The sequence below is a fragment of the Pan paniscus genome, chromosome 8 (assembly GCF_029289425.2).
Source record: "Pan paniscus chromosome 8, NHGRI_mPanPan1-v2.0_pri, whole genome shotgun sequence".
Lineage (NCBI taxonomy): Eukaryota > Metazoa > Chordata > Mammalia > Primates > Hominidae > Pan > Pan paniscus.
Genome location: NC_073257.2, coordinates 72,360,180 through 72,384,928, shown reverse-complemented (window position 1 = coordinate 72,384,928; position 24,749 = coordinate 72,360,180). Strand labels below are relative to the sequence as shown.

Here is a 24,749-nt window from a genome sequence, read left to right as displayed (position 1 = left end):
TTCAGAGATCTGGTACTGCCTGTGTCATTATGAACAGGGGCTCTGAAATTGCAGGGTAGTATGTTATAATGAACACAGCCATCTAGAGAAGGATCTGGAATATCCTTATTTTAAAGAAAATAATTATCTAGATTGTATACACATACATACACACACATATACACACACAGAGAACTTATAGCCCCTCAGGGGTCAGTGGATACTAATTTGAGAAACAAACCATTTCTTGTCTAAATCAGTGAATCAGTGGTTTTCAAACTCTGGGACTCTAGGTAGGAAGGCAAAAGACTAACTTGATATACCTTGTTCAAGTTCATACTTCTCAGACCACCTGAGCTCTCACCAGCCTCCCTCTTCCTTTTAGTGTTTCTGTGCTTCTTCCTATCTCTATCAGGCATTCTGATAATCACCTCCTGCCATGTGTTATTATTTAGCCACTTCATTTTTGCGTAGATTTAAAGCTTTCAGAAAGTATTCAATAGACAAGTCAAGTCTCCATAAAGTGCTCTTCTGACCCCGAATAAGAAGCCACTGAATCAGTCTGTCTGTGCTGTCAGTTGTTCCATCTTTCCTTTGTATCTTGAAAAGTTCTAAGAACAAGATGACCTGATAAAAAATAAAGCACTATGGGGAGCTAACAATTTTATGGGCAGTGGTATTTTAATTTATACCTAAGTCTTATGCTGAGAATTATCAAGGGCAATTTTTTTAATATAGAGAAGAAAAAAACCTACTTTTTCCAGCTCAAAAAGAAAGGTTAAATAATGATTTTGCTTCTGTTTAGGATAGCTGTTAGTAAAAGTGTAATTATGATGCTTCTTTTTAAAAAAAATAATAATTACAGATGGGATACACACCACTGCATGTGGGCTGCCACTATGGAAATATCAAGATTGTTAATTTCCTGCTCCAGCATTCTGCAAAAGTTAATGCCAAAACAAAGGTAAGCTCCTTCCTTTTTTGTTTCTGTCAGAATCATTTATTTTTGCTTCAAAGGAATTAAGAATCATCTCTTCCATCTTCCTTCTACAGAATGGGTATACGCCATTACATCAAGCAGCACAGCAGGGGCATACGCATATAATAAATGTCTTACTTCAGAACAATGCCTCCCCCAATGAACTCACTGTGGTAAGCGCTCAGGGCCAGCTCAGGAGAAGAGGGAGGAGATAGATGGGCCTGGACTCTGGTGTCTTCTTACATTTTTCATTGTACTTTCATGAAGAGGCATAAACAGAGCATTCAGTAGAATGAGGAAAGAAGGACAATAACCATATTGTTCTGATCTGTTCAGAGAGAGAGAGATGATTAGTGTTTTATATGTGAAAACTACCTACTGCATTGTCACCTAGTAGGAAGTACACATGTAAGAAAAAAAAAATGTGTTGGTTTCATTGATTTCTTACTTAGAACGTTAAAAAGCCTCTTGGATTGCATGTGTAGCTGCCCAGACTTTGCTGTATGAGTACAAACAGGTTAGGTGGGTTTTGTGCAAGGTATGTCTCTAATGAAACACTTTTTTGTGTATGACAGTGGGATGGGTCTGATGAGACACTCACCTTACATTTTGTATCAGCAAAAAAAATGTGGAATAAGGCTTGCTAATTCCTCACTCACATTTTCCTTTTGCCAGAATGGGAATACTGCCCTTGGCATTGCCCGGCGCCTCGGCTACATCTCAGTAGTGGACACCCTGAAGATAGTGACCGAAGAGACCATGACCACAACTGTAAGTAAGGAATGCAGAACCTTGTTACCCTAGGAGCCAGCTTTCAGCCAGTTTTCTTGGGTTTTTCTGAGATGAATATTTTTTCCCATTCATAAACTAAGCACCATGTTTTAAAATACAGTCACCTCATTGTTGGTAGTCAGGATAGCAAAACTCTTATTGCTAATATGAATAAAAGTTTAAAACACTAAGAATACCTATTTAAAAGATGCATCTGTAGCTATAGAGTTTTTACTTCCATATACAGCTAAATGTATTTATTTATTTGTTTGCTTTGATATAACAAGCTTTTAATGAAATGATGGTGAAGGCAGAAATTTTTTAACATCCTTCCTTGGCAGCGTAAAGAAATTGAAAACTCTTAAGTTGGTTCCTTAAAAATGTTTTAATGCACAAATGGTACATGGATACATTATCATTCCTGTAAAAAAAAAATGTTTACATTGTTTTAAAAAAATCCAGATGGGATCAGAACTGGTTTTGCCTGCTACTGTCACTCATCTTCTGTCCTATTGGAGTTTTCATAAGAAACACAATAGGCTGTTTTGTTAAAATTTAAAGTGGATCTTTACCAGGAGGCCCTATTGCATCAACTACATTTTTACAAGCTGCAGCCTCTAGGATAAGTCATTTCTTTCCAACCCCATCTGGTACCTTTGAACAGCATTAACATTTGGTAACTTTGGAATTAAAAGCAAATATTACATTATATCAGAGGCTTATTTGAGTTATTCCTGACTCCATGACTCAACACATAGACCTGAGGTTGACTCTTAACAAAGTAAATATAGGACTCTGGAACATTTTGAATTATCAGCTCTGTCCCCTTTTCTCTTCGACCACCTTCCAACATGAAGGAGAAAATGGTTAGCATCTGCAAATTAGTTTGTATACCCAGTGCTTTTTGTGAAAAACATGGGTTGAAGGTCTCTGTAACTACCTGCAGTTTGAGTTATCCGGCAGTGTTACTCAATGTATAATTCTTAGTCTTTAGAAACTAAAAAACAAGCCTGCTGATTACGGGAGAAAAATTTTGTAATTTGCAAAAGAGAAAACAGTTGTTTTAATGGAATAGAACAATGATTGTCAACCAGCACCCATTCCGAACTTCAAGTTATATTTTGTCTAAGAGAGAAATTTCCACATGTTGCTTTCATACACCTCTTGAGGATTTTATTATATTAAAATCTATCATTAAGTTCTCAAAAAAAGTGTTCAAACCAATAATGTTTATTACCTTTAATTTTATATCCCATGTAGCTCTATCTAGGATAGGAAAGGAGAAGAAGAGAACAAACTATTTAATGATAGCCAAGTGTCACAATGCTATAAAGATTTGAAGTCATTGCAGTAAATATATAATATTAATACTTCTATTTCAATGTTAAAAGACTTGAGACATGTAAAAGTTCAAAATACAAATCTTATTTGGTTGAATGTAAATGACTTTCTCACCCATTATGAAATTTCAAAACTTTTCTTCAAAATCAAAAAAAAGCTTTAAGAGAAAGTAGAGTTAAGAACAAAATTAAGTTACAGCTTCAAAAAATCAACTGAAAGACAGAGAAGGGTCTCAGAGCTCCATCAGGTTCCCATCAGAAGACAGAATGTGTACAGGAATAGTGCCTTTTCACTCCCAACATCATCAGCTGTCCTTGTTGATGACTTTCTGCAAAAGAGAGAAGACACTATGCATGCTAATTGGAAAGGTCCAGTTTGCCTAGTGAAGAAAATGAGGCTTCCACCAAAAGAAGTGTTCACGTTGATTAAAAAAGAGTCCAGAGAAGTCTCTAAAACTTCGCCCAGCATTGTGGTATTTGGTACATTATCTCAAGCTGAGACACCACCTTGTCAGCCTTGCTTTAGCGGTTACATGTAAACTAGCTTAGACAGGACTGATGTAATTCAGGGTGGAGTCTATGACTTTAAGCTAATAACTATAGCTCAGCCTCCACCACAGGCATGATATTTGTATAGCTAGTTACTGGGACTCCAGCAGCCAGCCATTGACTCTATAAACAGACTTCAGTTTTTCAAAACAAAAAGAGAATGTCTTTTCCATATGAGTAAAATACATGATGTGGCAATGCTGAGAAAGACGGTTTAGTTAATTAGATTACAATCAAAACAGCATACCAAACTGAATGGATAGAAGCTGATATTCAAAAGATGTGAATTGTATCTATCAAAACTGCATTGTTTAAAATACGCAATTACTTCATATGTAAGGAGCAGAACACCTCTAGCACACAGATATTGGTTGCTAATACTATTTTCTACTAAAAGCAAACAGTGCTCCTTGGAGAAATGGCTGAATCTAAGGATAGCACAGTAAATATATAAGATGAGCCTGGAACATCTTAGAGTGTCAAAAAGTAAGGAAATGCTCCTCCCTCCCCCAACAAAAGTAAATAAACTAATACAGAGGCACAATGGTGGGGGGTATGTTGAAGGGACATATGAATTAACTAAAAGAGTTCCCAATGGCCATAGCTGGAACAATTTGAGCAAAAATAAATAAATATAATAGTATTGAAGTATAGTGCAAACTGTAAAATAACTATCCATGAATTCATACTATTATACATAAGTAATTCAATAAATGGAAAAGAAGACACAAATTTCTCAGGCAAAAGAATTCCAAATAATGTATGAAAATACTTCACTCTCGAAGTGGAACATAATTCCCCACTGCTTACATGTGGGCTGAACATAGTGATTCCTTTGCAAAGAAAACATTATGGAAGCAGGGGGAAATAGAGTAACTTTACAATGGAGAAACCTGACAAATACTGCTTCAGACATACGATCAAGATCAACATCAACAATGATAAGTCATGTTGATGATATTGTACCCTTGATACAATGTGATGAAATGGCACTTTTCCTCTGTGATCTTCTTCCGTAAAACATACAGCCCCAGTCTATTAAAAAAAAAAAAAAAAACCATGAGACAAGCCCCAGTTGATGGACATATCTGACTAGTACACTGCAAAACTGTCAAGGTCATCAAAAACAAGGAAAGTCAAATGCAAATCAAGACCACAATGAGATACCCTCTCATACCAGTCAGAATGGCAATTATTACAAAGTCAAAAAACAACAGATGCTGGCAAGGCTGTGGAAAAATAGGAATGCTTTTACACTGTTGGTGGGCATGTAAATTAGTTCAACCATCATATAAGACAGTGTGGCAATTTCTCAAAGACCTAGACCCAGAAATATCAGTTGACCCAGCAGTCCCATTACTGAGTATATACCCAAAGGAATGTAAGTTATTCTGTTACAAAGATACATGCATGTGTATGTTCATTGCAGCACTATCCACAATAACAAAGATGTGAAATCAACCCAAATGCCCATCAATGATAGACTGGATAAAGAAAATGTGGTACATATACACCATGGAATACTGTGCAGTCATAAAAAAGGAATGATATCATGTCCTTTGCAGGGACATGGATGGAGCTGGAAGCTGTTATCCTCAGCAAACTAACGGAGGAACAGAAAACCAAACACCACATGTTCTCACTTACAAGTGGGAGCTGAACAATAAGACCACGTGGACACAGGGAGGGGAAGGACACACACTGGGGCCTGGGGGTGGGGAGGGAGAACATCAGGATAAATAGCTCATGCATGTGGGGCTTAATACCGAGGTGATTGGTTCATAGGTGCAGTAAACCACCATGGCACACATTTGTTTACCTATGTAACAAACCTGCATGTCCTGCACATTTAACCTGGAACTTAAATTAATTTTTTTAAAAAAACAAGGAAAGTCTGAGAAATTGTCACAGCCCAGAGGAACCTAAGGAGACACAACTAAATGTAATACAGTATCCTCGATGGGATCCTGAAACATTAAAAGGACATTAAGCAGAAACTGAAGAAAAATGAATAAAATATAAACTTTAATAATAATGTATCAATGTTGATTCATTAATTGTGATATTTTCCATGCTAATAAAAGATTTTAATAATAGGCCAGGCGCGGTGGCTCATGCCTGTATTCCCAGCACTTTGGGAGGCTGAGGCAGGTGGATCACCTGAGGTTGGGAGTTCGAGGCCAGCCTGGCCAACGTGGTGAAAACCTGTCTCTACTAAAAATACAAAAATTAGCTGGGCGTGGCCATGCACGTCTGTAATCCCAGCTACTGGGGAGGCTGAGGCAAGAGAATCGCTTGAACCTGGGAGGCAGAGGTTGCAGCAAGCCGAGATTGTGCCACTGCACTCCAGCCTGGGAAACAGAGCGAGACTTGGTCTCAAATAATAATAATACTATCAACGAAGATTTTAATAATAGGGGGAACTTGGTGTGGGGTGTATGGGAACTGTCTATACTATCTTCACAATTATTCTATAAATCTCAAACTCTTCTAAAAATAAAAGTTTATTTTTAAAACTGCTCCACTGCAGTATTACATGCTGGAAAAGACATCAAATAATGGTTTATTTCAACACAATAATTGGGGATAGGGGTAGAAATCACATTTACCAAGTATTATCTCTAAGAAACTATGAATTTGTACCTTTTTTTAGTTTTAACAACCTGGCTTTTTTTCAGTTGTCTCATTTAAACGTGTATCTTCCCTTGTACCATTAGTGTCTCATATGCTGAGAATTAAAAACAAAACAAAACAAAAAAAAAACTCACTTTTAAACTAAGGTCATTAAGATTTTCTTACCAGTGATGCTAACAGTGTCTTTTGGATGGATATAATCCAAGATTTTCTTACCAGTGATGCTGACAGTGTCTTTTGGGTGGGTATAATCTAAGTTATCAAAGAGAAAGTAAAAGAGGCAGTAGGCATTTGCTGCATAATATACTGTTCTTTAAATTTTGGGAGAGGCTAAAATGATCTGCCAATGCATCACCTTTTAAGTATTTTTTCATACACATTGTTGTAAAGATTATTGTTGTAAATATTATTTTAATATTTTGTTTTATCCTATGAATTAAAATTACATATAAGAGGAGAACACAAAATAGACGGAAAGCTTGGCACAAGTAATAGAGACATATTTCTTGCAGCTCATTTGGCTTCCCTTCAGCTGAGACCTTTCGTGGAATAGGGCGGCAGATTCATCAGACCATGAAAAAGTATAGCAGTGGAGTAGGAGGGGCAGAATCTTCTCTTTTCCTTTGAAAAGCTTTATTAGAGACCTAAATCTTTTAAGCTGTGGTACTTTGCCACTAGAATTCTTTCATTTTGTACTCCTGTGCTTTGTATATGGTGACAACCTTTGTGACACTAAGGGACAACAATTTTGATGTTATTTTATATGTGGGAGATTCAAGATATTCAACACATACATTCCACAAGAAACTGATTAATTCAGAGATGAATGAAAAGACCCATTAAAATGTACAGTCTGCTCACACTAAAATGACTGCTTTTTTGTTACTAGACTGTCACAGAGAAGCACAAAATGAATGTTCCAGAAACGATGAATGAAGTTCTTGATATGTCTGATGATGAAGGTATGAAAATGTTCTTTGAGTTCACAATAATTATAAGTGACTGTGTATTTTGTTTGTTTCCTGAAGAAAGTCCATTGCAAAAATGTTTATCAGGAATATTGAAATGTTTTGTTGTAATATCAAGAGTATGTATTTTTCATCCACTTATATTGTTCACTTAAATCATGCAGTTCGTAAAGCCAATGCCCCTGAAATGCTCAGTGATGGCGAATATATCTCAGATGTTGAAGAAGGTATTTGTAAATTTTTATTGTGATGAAACTTAACTACTACCAACTTTATCTTTCATTTCTTATCTTTGAAATATAATATTTCCTTGAGTTACTAACTTTTCATATTATCTTGAGATTATTAATTTGTGTATTATTTAAATAATGTATATCTGGTACTATTAGCTCTCCTTTTTAAGTCTCTTTGAATCCTCTTTCCTTGAACCTGTTTCCTAACTTTAAAATATAAAAGTGTCACTAATTATCTGGATTCCTTGCCTTCTATTTGTTTCTATCGAACAGAATACTGATGCTTTTATTGTTTGCATCTGAAATCTAGAAAGGGAAAACTGGTTAATTACAATATTTTTTTAAAACAAGAGAAGTTTCCTTATAGGAAATCCTTTTAAATGCCCTAAGATTTGCCCATTCTGCTAAACTTTGTAGAAAAAGCAGCTTTTGATCTTGAAATGATAATGAAAACAACCTGAAAAAAAAACTTTTGAAATAGAAATTTTCAATAATGATTTAATGAAAGAGATCAAAATATTATTGTAGCTATACTTTATGTGTTTTCAGAAATTGGTTTCTGTTTTGCTTAAAAACCAATACTTTGACCAGGTCATGATATACAGTTATATCAATGAATGGCATCTTTAAAAGGTCCATTGGAAAACAAGCATTTTTATAGTGAGTAAATATTGTACTGATGACACATTTTGGAGTGTCACTGTAATAACAAAATATTTACCATGGGAAAATTATATTTAACTGTTTTTCTTGCATCATTTGACTCTCCTAAATGATGGGAGATCATCAAATACAGTCTACCCTATTATGACCTCCATTTGCCACCTGTCATGTAGTAGCTTTCTTTTGGTTAGTCTTAATGTTGCTAGTCTTTTTTTGCCTTTAAGTAATCTTCCCTATTTTAATTCATATGATTTCTTTCTTTGAGTTGCATGCATTTCAATGGGAACCTAAATAGTGGAAAAGCTTGCCTAGTCTGAAGCCACTTTAATCTTTTTGTTATCCAATCAATGACTTCCCACTATAATGCATTGTGGCCAGGGACTGCACACCCCAGTGAGCTAATGTCCTGCTGGTCATTTAGGGACCTCGGAGGATCTGGCTGAATGTTTGTAAATGCTGTTTTGATAAATGCTAAAGGCTTTTACTCAGTTTTCTTTCTTTTTCTCTGAAACATCCGCTATACATTTACCTCCCTTCTATCCCCAAATGGATAATATTTGTTATCATCTTTAGGACTTTTAGAGTAATATACCTACTGTCATATTATATTTCATTGCCTTCTCATACATTTCAGAGTAACTTCTGTGCAGAAGATAAAAGAAAAAATGATATTCTTACATAGATGTTTACACACACAAAACATGATGTCAAAAGTATGTTTGTCAAATGAAATTATTAGGAATCATGGTATGACAATCATAGACCTAAAAATTTACTGTTCATTAACGAAATATCTAAAATTATCCCCATTGATGAGAGGCCAAGTTTGAATGGACTACCTAACAGCCTTATACATATGGATAACCAAATAATTTCAAAAATGGAGATTTTGAATCTTGAAATTTGAATTTAATTGACCTCATTACTTAACTAGAAATGTGTTTATCTCAGCTTGGGAATTTGAAATTGGCAATTTTAAATTCTCATTTTATGCATCTTTTCTTTAAAATCTTTGGCCCTTACTTTAATGTTTCCAGGGCTGTTGGAATCAAATGGCTTTTAATTTTGTGGTATTGCCGAATTTAATGTTGAAAAGGATTCCTTAAAGGTCACTCAGTCTGAGCAAACATCTGCTGGAATCTCATCTGCTTAGGATCTCCTGTGCCCAAGCCCTTCAAATAATGAGAATTCTTTAATTCCTAAGCTGCCTAGTCCATTTGGACAATTCTGTCTTTAAAAATCCTTCATGTTATTGAACTTCCTGTAGCATCTACTCATTGATTCAAGCTTTGGTGTATTTGACCAAGTTGAAGGGAAGACTACATTCTATGTAGTATTTTGAACAAAAGCTGCCTTTTCTGTGTGACAATCTTTCAGATATTTAAAAATGCTTTTTCTATTTCTTCTTAGTTTTTTTTTTTTTTCAGGTATATCATTGCTACCTCCTTCTATTGTTCCCCTCAGCAACCTGGTCGCCCTCTCCTGTGCATGTTTCAACATGTCTGTGCCATCTCAAGTTGAGGTGACCAGAACTGAACACAATATTTTTAGTCTCGTCAAAGCAGAGTATAGCAGGACTATTGCATTCTCCATGGAAGATGTTAAAAGTCTATTTTTGAAGATTAAGGTTATAATACACTTTTAATTCAAGTCATATTAGTATTACTGTCTGCTAAGGTCCCTAAATTTTGCTTACAAGAGCTCTAGAAAGCCACATTTGCCCTATTATGTATTTATGTTGTCCTCTGCTGCATAAATTAGCATTTCTAACTACTGCAAATCCCAAAACAAATCATTTTGAAATTTGGATTCTAAAAGGACCCCTACAACTTTAATGATAATTTTAACTTCTGACTCATTTGCCTGATAGTCTTGCCAGAGCTTTGATTGTCATTTTAGTTAGATTTAGTGTTGGCCATTTGAGTAAGCTCCTATGCAGCTGTGGCAAATGTTCATTTCCATGAAGCCATAGGCATGTTGTGAGTATAACTATCTACAAGAACTAGTGAGAGATCATCACATTGGTATCCCCAGACACTAAAGAATAACAGCAGCTTTTAAAAGCAAATAAAAATAATAAGCAATATAGGCTGCCAGTTTGTCTCAAGAAAGAAAATGAAAATGACTTTGTAATAAGGGAAAATAAAATTTTAATCTGATTCTAAAAATAATCTGCTGTAAGTAGATATTTAAAATTTAAAATAAATAAGATAAAAAATTAAAAAGCAAAAGTAAAATAAATATTAAGGAAGAAATGTCAAGAGTAGTCTCTCTCTTCTTTTTCATTCTCTTTTCCTTTTTCTTCTTTGCTTTCTCCTTATCGTCTTCTCTTTCTTTTGTACACTATGAGAAACTAGTGCAAGTGAAAGAATGTTTGGATTCATTTCTCAAAAAAAATAAAAATTAAGGAATACAAGACTAGACAATGTTATCATTTAATGAGGTGGGAGAACAATGGGGCCAAGTTGCAAAGTTGAACACAGGTGGAAGCATCAGCAAAGCAGAGCCGTAGAAGAAGTCAAGCAACTTTGTCCAAGGCAGGTTTTTAAGCTCACATTAGGCAGGTGGGGGCTAAGCAGAGCTCCTCAGAGGGTCAGATGCATTTGTAGATACCTTACTGCTCTACTGTCTCCTGTTCCAGAAAATACCTATGCATATAACATTCATAAAACTTTAATATACGTACAAAACTAGTATCTTGATTGTAGTGCTAGTTTGATTCTTATGTTTTGCAATTCATATTTTGTAATTGAAAATATGAAAGAGTGTGTGTATAGAAGAAAGAAGAGAGAAGGAAGGAAGAAGAAAGAGAAAGGAGAGAAAGAAAAAGAGGGAAAATTGAGATTAAGGTTCAAGTGATTGAGTTTGGCGTCTCCTCCCAAGGGATTTTACATTGGCTTTGGTTCAACTCTGATCTTAAATTGCAACTGCCTATAAAATGTATTTTATAAATTGGGGCAGGGGGGTATAAAATGTTATTTTAGCTTGTAGAATTCTAGTGGATTGGAGTGTAGTTACAGATCGAAAGAACTATAGATGGGAGATAATGAGAAGTGGAATTAAGCCATGCAAAGTAAAAATCTAAAAGGCAGCTCTATGAAATATGACTCTACTAAACAGGTTTAGGAGACAGCAGCTGGTGAGGCAAACTCCTGCTAGGAAGAATTTTCTAATTCTAAGCTACTTTCAAATTTGATAAGGCTGAAAAATATCTCTCTGAATCAAATGCAGACACTAAATATTAAAAGAAAAATAAGAGGCTAAGTATACATGTAAAAATAATATCGAGTAGGTATAAGTTTGAGATATAATAAAGCAATAAAATTTTAGCAGATAATAGAGTGACATGAGGGGTAAGAAGAGTCATGTTCAGCTTCGTGCCAAATTTGGTGGCCAGTGGAAGCCACAGTAAATTAAAATCCACCGATTTCAAAGAACTGAATGGGCAAGTTGGAGTCTTGTAAGTCTATTCCTGCCATTACACTGATGAGGTAGGAAAGCCCAAATACACATTGAATGGTCTTTCCAATGAGGTTTGTGGCAGAGCTGGACAAGAAGACTGGTCTGACACTCTGTAGTTTTAGATCATTTCATTCCCCTGCCCCCAAAGTCTAGTCAAGTAAAGCACTGGGAGTAGAGAAGGAACACATAGATCTGTAACTGGTTGTGATCAATTACTTGCAAACAACACTGCATAGATCATCTCTTTCATTGCTATTCCAACTTGAAATGTTTCTTATATATAGAACCCAAGAATGCATATTTTTAGCTTCAAAAAAAGGAGGTGTGTTAAGGAAAAGGAACAAATCATGTTCTTGGAAACTATCACAAGGTAATAAGAATATTTTAATTTGTAATAATGGATACATAATAATTGTACATATTTATGGGGTATATGTGATATTTTGGTACAATTATACAATGTGTAATGATCAAATCAGAGTAATTGGGATATCTATCACCTCAAGCATTGATCATTTCTGTGTGTTTGGAACATTCTGGTTCCACTCTTTTAATTCTTTTGAAATATATTGTTAACTATAAATTATTGTTAACTATAGTTGCCCTATTGTGCTACCAGATACTAGATCTTATTCCTTCTAGCTAACTGTATTTTTGTGCCAATTAACCATCCCCTCTTTATCCCCGCTCTTTCCAGCCTCCTGAAACCATCATTCTACTCTCTATCTCCATGAGTTCAATTTTTTTTTCAGTTCCCACATATGAGTGAGAACATGCTAAATTTATCTTTCTGTGCCTAGCTTACCTCACTTAAGATAATGTCTCCAATTCCATCCATGTTTTTGCAAAAAACACAGAATTTCATTCTTTTCTGTGACTGAATAATATTTCATTATGTGTATGTACCATATTTTCTTTATCCATTCATCAGCTGATGGACACATAGGTTGATTCCATATCTTGGCTACTGTGAATAGTGCTGCAATAAACAAGGGTGTGCAGATGTCACTTTGAAATACTGATTTTCTTTTTTTTATTTGGATGTATGCCCAGCAGTGGGATTTCTGGATCATATGGTATTCTATTCTTAGTTTTTTGAGGAACCTCCATACTCTTCTCTATAGTAACTGTACTAATTTACATTTCTACCCATAGCATATGAGGGTTCCCCTTTCTCCATTTTCTGTTAGCACATAGAAATGATACTGATTTTTATATGTTGATTTTGTATCTTGAATTTTACTAAATTTGTTTATCAGTTCTGATAGGTTTTTGGAGGGATCCTTATGTTTTTCTAAATAGAAGATTTTATCATCTGCAAATAAGGATAATTTAACTACTTCTTTTCTAATTTGGATGTCCTTTATTTCTTTCTCATGTCTAATTGCTCTGGCTAGGGCTTCTAGTACTATGTTGAATGAAGGTGATGAAAGTGGGTGTCCTGGTCTTGCTCCAGATCTTAGAGGAAAGGCTTTCAGTTTTTCCCCATTGAGTATGATACTAGCTGTGGGCCTGTTGTTTACAGCTTTTATTGTATTGAGGTATGTTCATTCTATACTAGTTTCTTGACCATGAAAGTATATTGAATTTTATTGAATGCTTTTTCAGCATTAATTAAATGATCATATGGATTTGTCCTTTATTCTTTGGATATGATGTATCACATTGATTCATTTGCATATGTTGAACCATCCTTGCATCCCTGGGTGATGAATCCCACTTGATCATGTTGAATGATCTTTCTACTATGTTGTTATATATGGTTTGCTAGTATTCGAAGATTTTTTGCATTTGTGCTCATCAGAAATATTGGCCTGTAGTTTCCTTTTGTGTGTGTGTGTCTTTGTCTGGTTTTGGTATCATGGTAACACTGGCCTCATAGAATGAGTTTGGAAGTGTTCCCTCAAATTTTTGGAATAATATAAGTAGGATTAATAGTAGTTCTTTTTTAAAGTGCTTGGTAGATTTCAGCAGTAAAGCCATCAGGTCCTGGGATTTTCTTTAATGGGTGACTTTTTATTACTACTTATATCTTGTTATTCATTAGTAGTCTATTAAAGTTTTCTATTTCTTCATGATTCAATCTTTGTAGGCTTTATGTGTCTAATAATTTATCCATTTCTGACAGGTTTCCCAATTTATTGGCATACAGTAGTTGCTCATAGTAGTCTCTAATGAGCCTTTGAATTTTTGCACTATCAGTTGTAATGTCTCCGTTTTCATCCCCGATCTTATTTATTTGGGTCTTCTCTTTTTTTAGTTAGTCTGGTTAAAAGCTTATTGATTATCTTTTCAAAAACCAACTTTTTGTCTTGTTGATCTTTTGTAGTATATTTTTAGTCTCAATTTTTCCTACTCTGATGTTTATTATTTATTTTCTTCTATAAATTTTGAGTTTGGCTTACTTTTGCTTTTCTAATTCTATAAGCTGCCTCATTCAGTTGTTTACTCAAAGTCTCCCTGCTTTTTTGATGTAGGCATTTATTGCTATTAACTCCTCTTTTAGTACTACTTTTGCTGTCTCCCATAGGTTTTAGTGTGTTGTGTTCCCATTTTCTTTTGTTTCAAGAAATTTTTAAAATTTTCTTTTTAATTTATTCATTGACATAATGGTCGTTCAGGAGCATATTGTTTAATTTCCATGTGTTTGCATAGTTTCCAAGGTTTCTCTTGCTATTGATTTCTAGTTTTATTCCATCGTGGTCAGAAAAGAGACTTGACATGATTGCAATTTTTTTTTTAATTTTTTGAGACTTGTTTTGTAGTCTAACATGTGGTCTATCCTTGAGAATATTCCACGTGCTAAGGAAATAATGTGTATTTCACAGGTGTTGGATAGAATGTTCTGTGCATGTCTATTAGGGTCATTTGGTCTATGGTAGATTAAGTCCAGTGTTTCTTTGTTGATTTTCTTTCTAGATGATCTGTCCAATGCTGAAAATGGGGTGTTAATGTCCCCACCTATTGTATTGGGGTCTATCTCTCTCTTTACCTCTAATAATATTTGCTTTATATATATGGGTGCTCCAGCATTTAGTGTGTATATATTTATAATTTATATATCCCCTTGCTGAATTAATTCCTTTATCATTATATAATGACCTTCTTTGTCTCTTTTTGCAGTTTTTATCTTGAAATCTATTTCATCTAAGTATAGCTATTCCTGTTCTTTTTTTGGCCTCTATTTGCATGGAATATCTTTTTCCATCCCTTTATTTTAGCCTGTGTGTGTCTTTATAGGTAAAGTGAGTTTCTTATAGACAGCATATCGTTCAGTCTTGTTTTTAAATCCATTTGGCCACTCTATGTCTTTTGATTAGAGAATTTAGTCCATTTAAATTCAGCATTATCATTGCTAGGTAAGAACTTACTATGCCATTTTGTTATTTGTTTTCTGATTGTTTTGTTTGTCCTCTCTTCCTTTCTTCCTTCTTGTCTTTCTTTGTATAAAAGTGATTTTTTTTATTGGCTAGGCACGGTGGCTCATGCCTGTAATCCCAAAACTTTGGGAAGCTGAAGCAGGTGGATCACTTGAGGCCAGGAGTTCAAGACCAGCCTGGGCAACATGGTGAAACCCCATCTCTACTAAAAATACAAAAATTAGCTGGGCATGGTGGCATGCATCTGTAGTCCCAGCTACCCAGGAGGCTGAGGTGGGAGAATTGCTTGAACCTGGGAGGCGGAGATTGCAGTGAGCCAAGATAGCACCATTGCTCTCCAGCGTGGGTGACAGAATGAGATTCTGTCTCAAAAAAAAAAAAAAAAGAAAAAAAAGTGCTTTCTCTTGTAGTATGTTTAATTTCTTGCTTTTAATATTTTGTATATCTATTATAGGTTTTTGTGCTTACCATAAGACTTGCAAATAACATCTTATAATCAATTATTTTAAACTGGTGACAATTTCGTTCTGATTGCAAAGAAAAGAAAAACAGGCAAAAAGAAAATGAAATATTCCACACTTTAACTTCATCCTCCCCACTTTTTGACTTTTGTTGCCTCTATTTACATCTTTTTATACTATCTATCTCAAAAGTTGCTCTAGTTATTATTTTTGATAGGTTTCTCTTTTTGTCTTCCTACAAAGGTATGAGTGGTTTGTACACCACAATTACAGTGTTAGGGTAGTCTGTATTTGTCTGTGTACTTACATTTACCAGTGAGTTGTATGCATTTAAATGATTTCTTGTTGCTCATTAATATCCTTTTCTTTCATACTGAAGAACTCCCTTTAGCATTTCTTATAAGATAGGTCTGGTTTTTCATGAAATCTCTCAGCTTTTGTTTGTCTGGGAAAGTATCTTTGCTTCTTTTCTCTCACTGCCTTTAGGATTCTTTCTTTATCCTTGATCTTTGAGAGTTTGATGACTATATACCTTAAGGTAGTCTTATTTGGGTTGAATCTGCTTGTTCTTTGATTTTCTTATACCTGGATATTCATATCTTACTCTAGGTTTGTAAAGTTCCCTGTTATTATTTCTTTGAGTAAATCATCTACCCTGATCTCCCTCCCTCCTTCCCTGCCGCTGCCTCTCTCTCTCTCTCTCTCTCTCTCTCTTTTTCTCTCTCTCTCTCTCTGTCTCTCCATTCTCTTTAAGGCCAATAACTTAGATTTGTCCTTTTGAGGTTATTTTCTAGATCTTGTAGGTATGCATCATTCCTTTTTATTTTTTTGTTTTTTCTGCTGTGACTGAATTTTCATAGAGCCTGTTTTCAAGCTCATTAATTCTTCTGCTTGATCCATTCTGCTATTGAGAAACTGATGCATTTTTAGTTTGTCAATTAAGTTTTTCAACTCCTGAATTTCTGCTTGACTTTTAAAAATTATTTTAATCTCTGTTAAATTTATCTGATGAAATTCTGCTCTTTGTTATCTTAAAGTGCATTGAGCTAGCTTGGGCAACATAGGGAGACTCTGTCTCTATAAAAAATAAAAATAAATTAGCTGGCCATGGTGGCATACACCTGTGATCCCAAGTACTTGCAGTGTTTAAGTGGTATAAACACCTGGGCCCAGAAGGTCAAGACTGCAGTGAGCTGTGATTGCACCACTACACTCCAGCCTGGGCAACAGAGTGAGAACCCTTTTAAAAAAAAAAAAAAAAAAGGCCGGGCACAGTGGCTCACGCCTGTAGTCCCAGCACTTTGGGACGCTGAGGCAGGCAGATCACCTGAGGTCAGGAGTTCGAGACCAGCCTGACCAACATGGGGAAACCCTGTCTCTACTAAAAATACAAAATTAGCCAGGCGTGGTGGCACGTGCCTGTAATCCCAGCTACTCAGGAGGCTGAGGCAGGAGAATGGCTTGAACCTGGGAGGCGGAGGTTGCAGTGAGCCGAGATCATGCCACTGCACTCCAGCCTGGGCAACAAGAGTGAAACTCTATCTCAAAAAAAAAAAAAAGATTCATTGAGCTTCCACAAGACAGCTATTTTGAATTCCGTATCTGAGAGGCCATATATCTCCATCACTCCAGGACTGGTCACTGATGCCTTATTTAGTCCATTTGGTGAGGTAATGTTTTCTTGGATGTCCTTGATGCTTGTAGACATTTGTTGATACCTGGGCATTAAAGAGTTAGCTATTTATTCCAGTCTTCACAGTATAGGCTTGTTTTTAGCCATCCTTTTTGAGAGGACTTTCCAAGAATTCAAAAGGGATTGAGTGTTGTGACCTAAGCCTATGGTCACTGCAGCCATTTCAGCACTAGAGAGTGCCCCAAGCCCTGGAATGCTGCAACTCTTACAGACTCCTTGATACACAGCTTTGGTAGATTTTGGGAAAATAAGGGAGAATTCCCTGGGTTACCAGGTAAAAAGTCCCTCCCACTTCCCTCTCTTTCTGGCAAAGGAAGTCAGTCTCTGCACCAGGCTGCCTGGAGTTGGGGGAGGGATAACGCGGTCACTCTAATGGCCATGACAGCTGGCACTGCACAGGGTCACATGTAAAGCCTTGTAGCCCAGCACAGTACTGGGGCTCACCCCACGGCTGTAGTCACTACTGCCTGGCTGTCGCTGATGTTTATTCCCGGCCAAAGCCACTCTATTCAGCAGAACGGGGTTTGTCCCATCAGGACATTGGATTCCCTGCTGGTCCAGCGTGGGTCTAGAAACACTGTCCAGAAACAAAGGCATGGAATCAGGAGGTACAGGAGTTTCCCTGGTGCTTTATTTTAGTGTGGCTTAGCTGGTACCCAAGTTACATGACAAAGCCCTCTGTATTCTTCCCTCTCCTTTCTCCAAGTGGAAAGAGTCCCTGAGCTGCACTGCCTGGAATTGGGGGATGAGTGACACAGGCACACCCTTGGTCACCACAGCTGGTGTCATAACTGAAGTCTACCACCTCTGTATTAGTCAGCATTCTCTAGAGGGACAGAACTAATAGGATAGATGTGATATATAAAGGGGAGTCTATTAGGAGAATTGATTCACACAATCACAAGGTAAAGTCTCACAGGCCATCTGCAAGCTGAGGAGCCAGGAAGGCAGTCCGAATCCCAAAACCTCAAAAGTAGGAAAACCGATAGTGCAGCCTTCAGTCTGTGGCCAAAAGCCTGAGAGCCCCTGGCAAATCACTGGTGTAGGTCCAAGAGTCCAAAAGCTGAAGAACTTGGAGTCAGATGTTCGAGGCAGGAAGCATCCAGCATGGGAGAAAGATGGAGGCCAGAAGACTCAGCCAGTCTAGTCCTTCTGTGTTCTTCTACCTGCTTTTATTCTGGCCTTGCTGGCAGCTGATTAGATGTGCCCATCCAGATGGAGGGTGGGTCTGCCTTTCCCAGTCCATTGACTCAAATGTTAATCTCCTTTGGCAACACCCTCACAGACACACCCAGGAACAATACTTTGCATCCTTCAATCCAATCGAATTGACATTCAATATTAACTATCACAACCTCCAAGACCAGGGTAGCACCAGAGCTTGCCCAAGGACTGCAGTCCTTGGGTCCTGATTGCTACCTAAATTTATTCTGAGCCCCAAGCCACTTTAGTCAGCCAATGGTGAAGCTGGCTGGGACTCAGTTTCCTCTTGCTGGGGTGGAGGATTCCCCTCTGGCCCAGCACTGTCCTAAATGCTCCTTCCGTGGGCACTGGCAGAATTCTGTCCTGTACTGTGTTCCACTGTGACAGGGCAGTGCTGAGCTCCAATGCAATGTTGCACACTCATTTTGCTCTCTCTTTCCCAAGCCCACAGATTGTTTCTCTATGCTGTGCTGCCTGGAGCTGGGGGAGGGGTGGTGTAGATAATGCAAGACTGTCTTTCTGAGCTTTTCAATGCCTCTATCCTTGATATTACATTAAAATCAGGTATTGTGATTACTACTTAATTTTTTTGTTATTATGAAAGTGCTTTCTTGCATTGATAGTTGTTCAGTTTGGGGTTCCTGTGAGGGGAAAATTACTGGAGTGTTCTATTCAGCCATCTTTCTCTACCTCTCCTCCCCTTTACAATAACGATAAATATTTAGAGAACCTTCCTCTGTTTCTTTTGGCAAAAGAACTATATACACCAAGATGAAAATTCAAGTAAAATAAATATAAACATAATTTCAAATAGATTTTAAGAACTAAAAGCCAGTAGTTTTAGTAAACGTATCAGTGTATTCTCATTAGGAAAGAATAAACAGATTTTGGTTGTTTCATTTTGTTTTGTTTTGAGACAGTCTCACTCTGTCGCCCAGGCTGGAGTGCAGTGGCATGATCTCGGCTCACTGCAACTTCCGCCTCCCAGGTTCAAGTGATTCTCCTGCCTCAGCCTCCTGAGTAGTTGGGACTACAGGCGCCCACCACCATGCCTGGCTAATTTTTGTATTTTTTAGTAGAGACAGGATTTCACCATGTTGGCCAGGCTGGTCTCAAACTTCTGGCCTCATGTGATCCACCTGCCCCAGCCTCCCAAAGTGTTGGGATTACAGGCGTGAGGCACCAAGCCTGGTGGAATAAACAGATTTTGACTTGACACAATCCAAAACTCAAAAAAGTAGGGTGAATTACTTTGGGAAATGTGAAGGTAGATCTGAAGAAGACCACCAGGAAAAGACCAGTTAGGACCTCTTCTTGCCAAATGTCTAGGACTCTCCTGCTACCCTAATCTCCTAATCATTCTAAATAAATAGGACTGTTATGTTATTAGCTTAATAGATCTGGAAAGAGGCCATGGAGATCAGGTTGCCCTCAGGTGATTCAAGGGTTTGGTTTCATTAAGTCACTGTTCTTAGCAGCTTCAGAAATTGTTCTTCACCTGAAATTTTGTCGTTTTACAAGAACCTCTTATATCATTTAGCCTTTTGCCTGAAGATTTCTCTGCTTACAATTGGCCTTTCAAATCGATGTTACATAATTGCTTGTATCTCTCAGGGATAAAGCCAAAATGGTAACTTTAAAATACCAGAAGCAAAGACTAAATCTTATTCTCTGTTTTATCGCAAGAACCTAGTATACTGCTTGGTACACAGAGATCTTCAATACATGTTTGATCGGTTGCATCAACATGAAGTCATACTCAAGGGATAGTTTAGCAGGTTTCTGAGATGAAGCAAGTTGAAGATTGCTGACAATGCTACCTTTTCCTTTCATTCAGCTCCTTTTTACTGAGACAGTCCTAGGCTATGTTTAAGTTGATAAACAGCTTTATAATGACTCTCCCAAAGCATATCTGCATCTCAAGGAATAGTTGATGAATTTAAAAGAATTACCAGCTAAAGAAGAAGATCTGTGGACTAGGACAAGGGCCTTTATTCTAAAGCAAAGTCTGTTCCATCATTGGTATCCTGTCTTTGGAATTAGAATTATACAGTGATTATCACCCACACTATCCACTTATCCAGCTATGTACATTTTCATTTAGGTTCTGATATGTTAAGTCACCTTAAGATACCTAAACATACCCCTTGAAAATAGTGTCTTTTCTCACCCTTCTCCATCTCAATAAATGGCTCCATCGCCCAAGGCAAAATCTGAGTTTTATGCAATCTGTCTTCCCACAGCACTTCTATCCAGTCCATCAGCAAGTCATATCAGTCCTACTTTCAGAATACATCTCAAATCTCTCTTCTCTTCTCCATCTCCATTTTCACCACCCCCATCCAGGCCACCACATCTCTCACATGGAATACTGCAGGAGCCTCCTTACAGATCTCCAGTTCTTCTCTTACCCAGTAGACTCAGCTTTCTCCACAGCATCCACACAAGCCTTTAAACATATACATTGGATCATGTTATTCCACTCCTTAGCTTAAAAGCATCCAAACCTTATAGTTAGGCTTTTAAGATTTATTCATACTGTTGCATATAATTGAACTTCATTCATTTTCATTTCTATACAATATTCCATTGTCTGCCTGTACCACATTGAGTTATCCACTCTACTGTTGATGAGAATGTGGGTTGTTTCAAGTTTGAACTGTTGTTACAAACTTTCTTATATAAGTTTCCTGGTACACATATGCATACATTTCTGTAGGATGTAAACCTAGGAGTATAATTGCTGAGTTGTATATTATGTGAAGACAACAGAATTCATCAAAACCAGATGACAATAAACTATGCTTGTAAAATTAGATACTGAGATTTTTATGCAAGGAAAAGAATATATAGAAAGCAATTACCTTGAGGAGGTAAGAGGGGCCTGTGTTTGGGGTGGGGGATGTGGGAGTCTTCTGAGGTGCTGATGATGTTCTATTTCTTCACCTGGATGGTGTTTATTTTATAACAGTTTGCTAAAATGTATATTTATATTTTATATTCTCATCTGTGTGGTTGCCGTATTTTGTAACAAAAGTAACCAAGCCACACAAATAATATAAATACACCCTTAAAGTAGTACAAATACAAAACTAAAACCCACGCAAGGCTTTATATTGCATTTAGAGTAATTTCAGTAGCTTGCCATGATTAGTAAGTCCTGTGTGATATGGTCCCTGGCTAACCCCTTTCCATTCTCCTTTCACTTATGCTTTTTTATTTCGTCCTAATACTCATCTCATTTTATTAGTCATTAATTTCAAGAGTCAGCAGACTTTTTCTATAGAGAGCCAGTGGTAAATATTTTTGAATGTTTAGTCCATATTGGTCTCTGTCACAGCTACTAAACTCTGCCTTTGTAGAACAAAAGCCACCAGAGATAATACCTAAATCAACAGGCCTGATTGTGTGATACTAATAAAGCTTATTTACAGAAATAGGCAAGAGGCTGGGTTTGGCCCATGGGTTGTAGTTTGCCAACTCATGGTTAGTTTTTTATATTTTCTTTCAAACTAGACTAGTCAGTGCCATAGGATCAGAGTTGTCCTGGTGTCTATCATAGGTCTTAGGGTGTATACATCTGTACCTTCATTCATGAATGTATCTACTGGCTTAATTCCACACATTTACCTGTGTCTCTGTCCCCCCTCAGGATTCCATATAAATTAATACTCTCACCATCAGAAACAAGGTATTTACCATGATTGAATCTTTCTATGTGCTAGGCATTAAGCTAGACACATTTCATGCATTATGTAATTTAACCCTCACAATGATTAAATTGGAGCCATTGTCATTTTCATTTCATAGATGTGGAAAATAAGTTTCAGTAAGGTTAAGGAACTTGATTAAGGTCACACAACATCAGTGCTGGAGCTGATATGCAAATCCTTGTACTTCTAATATAGATGTTGTCTGGTAATTTAGATAAGAGCCCCATAATGGTTGAGTTATTGTTAAGTTTGAATACCTATGCTAGTCTGTTTTGCATTCATATGAAGGAATATCTGAGGCTGGGTAATTTATAATGAAAAGAGGTTTATTTTGGCTCACAGTTCTGCAGGCTGTACAAGAAGCATGGTGGCTAAAACAGATTGTAATTTTGAACACTTTTTTTTTCCTCTGCATTGTATCTGTCCTTGCCCATCCATCTGCTTCTGGTAAGACCTCAGGATGCTTTCATTCATGACAGAAGGTAAAGGAGAGTTAGGTGGCAAGAGAGGAAGCAAGAGAGAGGAAAGGAGGAAACTTCAATTATATACAACAGTATGAATGAATCTTAAAAGCCTAACTAAGCCAGGCTCTTTTTAACATCACATCTCACGGTAACTAATAGAGCAAGCATTCACTCTTTACAGAGGGGATGGCACAAGCCATTCATGGGGGATCCACCTCCATGACCCAAACACCTCCCACTAGGCCCCAACTCCAACACTGGGGATCACATTTCAACAAGAGATTTGGAGGGGATAGACCTTCAAAGTATATATAATGACATATGTAAAAAGCATTTAGCCTAGAACTTGGCATGTGGTAAGAACTCAGGGAATGTTACTTACTTGGTGCTGTATCTTTGTTACTTCTCTCAAAGTATTCAACAGCATTATTAATACTATTTTTACTCCTAATTTCCATTATGTCCTAATTTAATACCCTAATTTAAAGTAATATTAGTCCTAATTATATTAAGGAGTCAGTCTCAAGGAGTTTAAGATATTTGCTCAGGTTCACACAGTTACAGAAACTGGAATTTGCATTTAGAATTTTTTACCTTAGACTTTCTACTCGAGATTCTGTGTTAGTCTGTTTTGCGCTGCTAGAAAGAAATACCTGAGACTGGATAATTTATATATATATATGAGGTTTATTTGGCTCATGGTTCTACAGGTTGTACAAGCATAGCACCAGCATCTGCTTGGCTTCTGGTGAGGCCTCAGGAAGCTTCTATTCATGGCAGAAGGAGAAGGGGGAGCAGGAATGTCACATGGCAAGAGAGGGAGCAAGAGAGAGAGGAGGAGGTGGCAGTCTCTTTAACCAACTAGCCGTTGTGTGGAAAAACAGAGTGAGTACTTACTCACTACAACAAGGAGGGCATCCAGCCATTCATGAGGGATCTGCCCCTATGATCCAAATACCTTCCACAAGGCCCTACCTCCAACACTGGGGCTCAAATTTCAACATGTGATTTGGAGGGCACAGACATCCAAACCATGTCAGGTGCCATGAGAGAATAACAGATTAAGTGACAAGAAAATTAAAAAGACAGGGAGATTATTAAAGACCTCAAAAACAAACTTTAAAGGCATTTTAAAGAATAGATAGGATTTGGACACACAGAAATTTTGCACGGGTAGAAGGATGGGGATTGGGAAGAGGTGTTTCATATTTAGAAAACTTGTCGGTCAAAGTGTCAGAGACAGGAAAGCACAGGCCCCCACAGGAGAGCTCAGCACACAGGAGTGGGGACAAGGGTGCAGACGCCAGGCACCGGATGAGGTCCCAGGGCAGCACACAAGGAGGAAGAGAAGCGGTTCTAGAAAACTCTGGGCACACATAAGAGGAAGAAGAATGCTAATGGACATGGAAAGGGAGTGGTGAAGGATGAAGGGGAAAAAACCTGAGGAGTGGGTGCTAGAGGAAGCCTGGGAGGAACTTTCCTAGAAAGCTCCAATCAAAAGAGCACAAGTAGTATAGGAGGCCGGGTATGGTGGCTCACGCCTGTAATCCCAGTACTTTGGGAGGGTGAGGCGGATGGATCACCTGAGGTCAGGAGTTTGAGACCAGCCTGGCCAACATGGCGAAACCCTGTCTCTACTAAAAATACAAAAAGTAGCCAGGCGTGGTGGTGGGTGCCTGTAATCCCAGCTACTCAGGAGGCTGAGGCAGGAGACTCACTTGAACCCAGGAGGCGGAGGTTGCAGTGAGCCGAGATCGTACCACTGCACACCAGCCTGGGCGACAGAGCGAGACTTCGTCTCAAATAACAACAAAACAAAATAAGGGGTATGGGAATCCTTGGTGACCTCAGCAGCTGCCATGCCATATGGAATATCCTGGATATAGACAGAAGATAAGAGTTCTAGTGTAGGTAGGGAAGGTCATAGCGAGTATATTTTTTTCCTCCAAGAAGCTATGATAGAGTGAGCAGCTAGAGCAGCCTGTGAAATATTTAACAGACGCCAAGGAATTGTGTGCTTGTTTAACTGCAAACAACAGGCTGTTGTGGTTTTTTTTATTTGCCCCAAACAAATTGTAATTTTGAATATTTTTTCCCCCTAAATCAGGTCTGTCCCTTCCATCTACCTGAAAAGTCTGACCTGCTTCCTGTGGAAGGTTGTCCTAATGTAACCACCCTGTAGCCCTCTCATTAGCTCAGAGAACACAACAGTGAGAATGAATGAGCAAGGGGAAGACAAGGTGGTGCACAGGGAGCT

General features: G+C 37.5%; 1 protein-coding gene across 30 annotated transcripts in view; it reads left to right on the top strand.

The window, feature by feature from the left end:
- Window positions 1-24,749, top strand: part of ANK3 (ankyrin 3) — a 709,526-nt gene that overhangs the window by 562,888 nt on the left and 121,889 nt on the right. For 23 of the 30 annotated variants that reach the window (XM_057298899.1, XM_055092833.3, XM_055092837.2 and 20 more), the window contains 5 exons: window positions 845-943; window positions 1,033-1,131; window positions 1,634-1,729; window positions 7,142-7,214; window positions 7,385-7,447. In XM_057298899.1, coding sequence (XP_057154882.1) covers window positions 845-943; window positions 1,033-1,131; window positions 1,634-1,729; window positions 7,142-7,214; window positions 7,385-7,447 — 430 coding nt within the window. The remainder of the gene's footprint in view (window positions 1-844; window positions 944-1,032; window positions 1,132-1,633; window positions 1,730-7,141; window positions 7,215-7,384; window positions 7,448-24,749) is intronic. The other 7 variants (XM_055092846.2, XM_055092845.2, XM_055092843.2 and 4 more) reach the window with 1 other exon arrangement.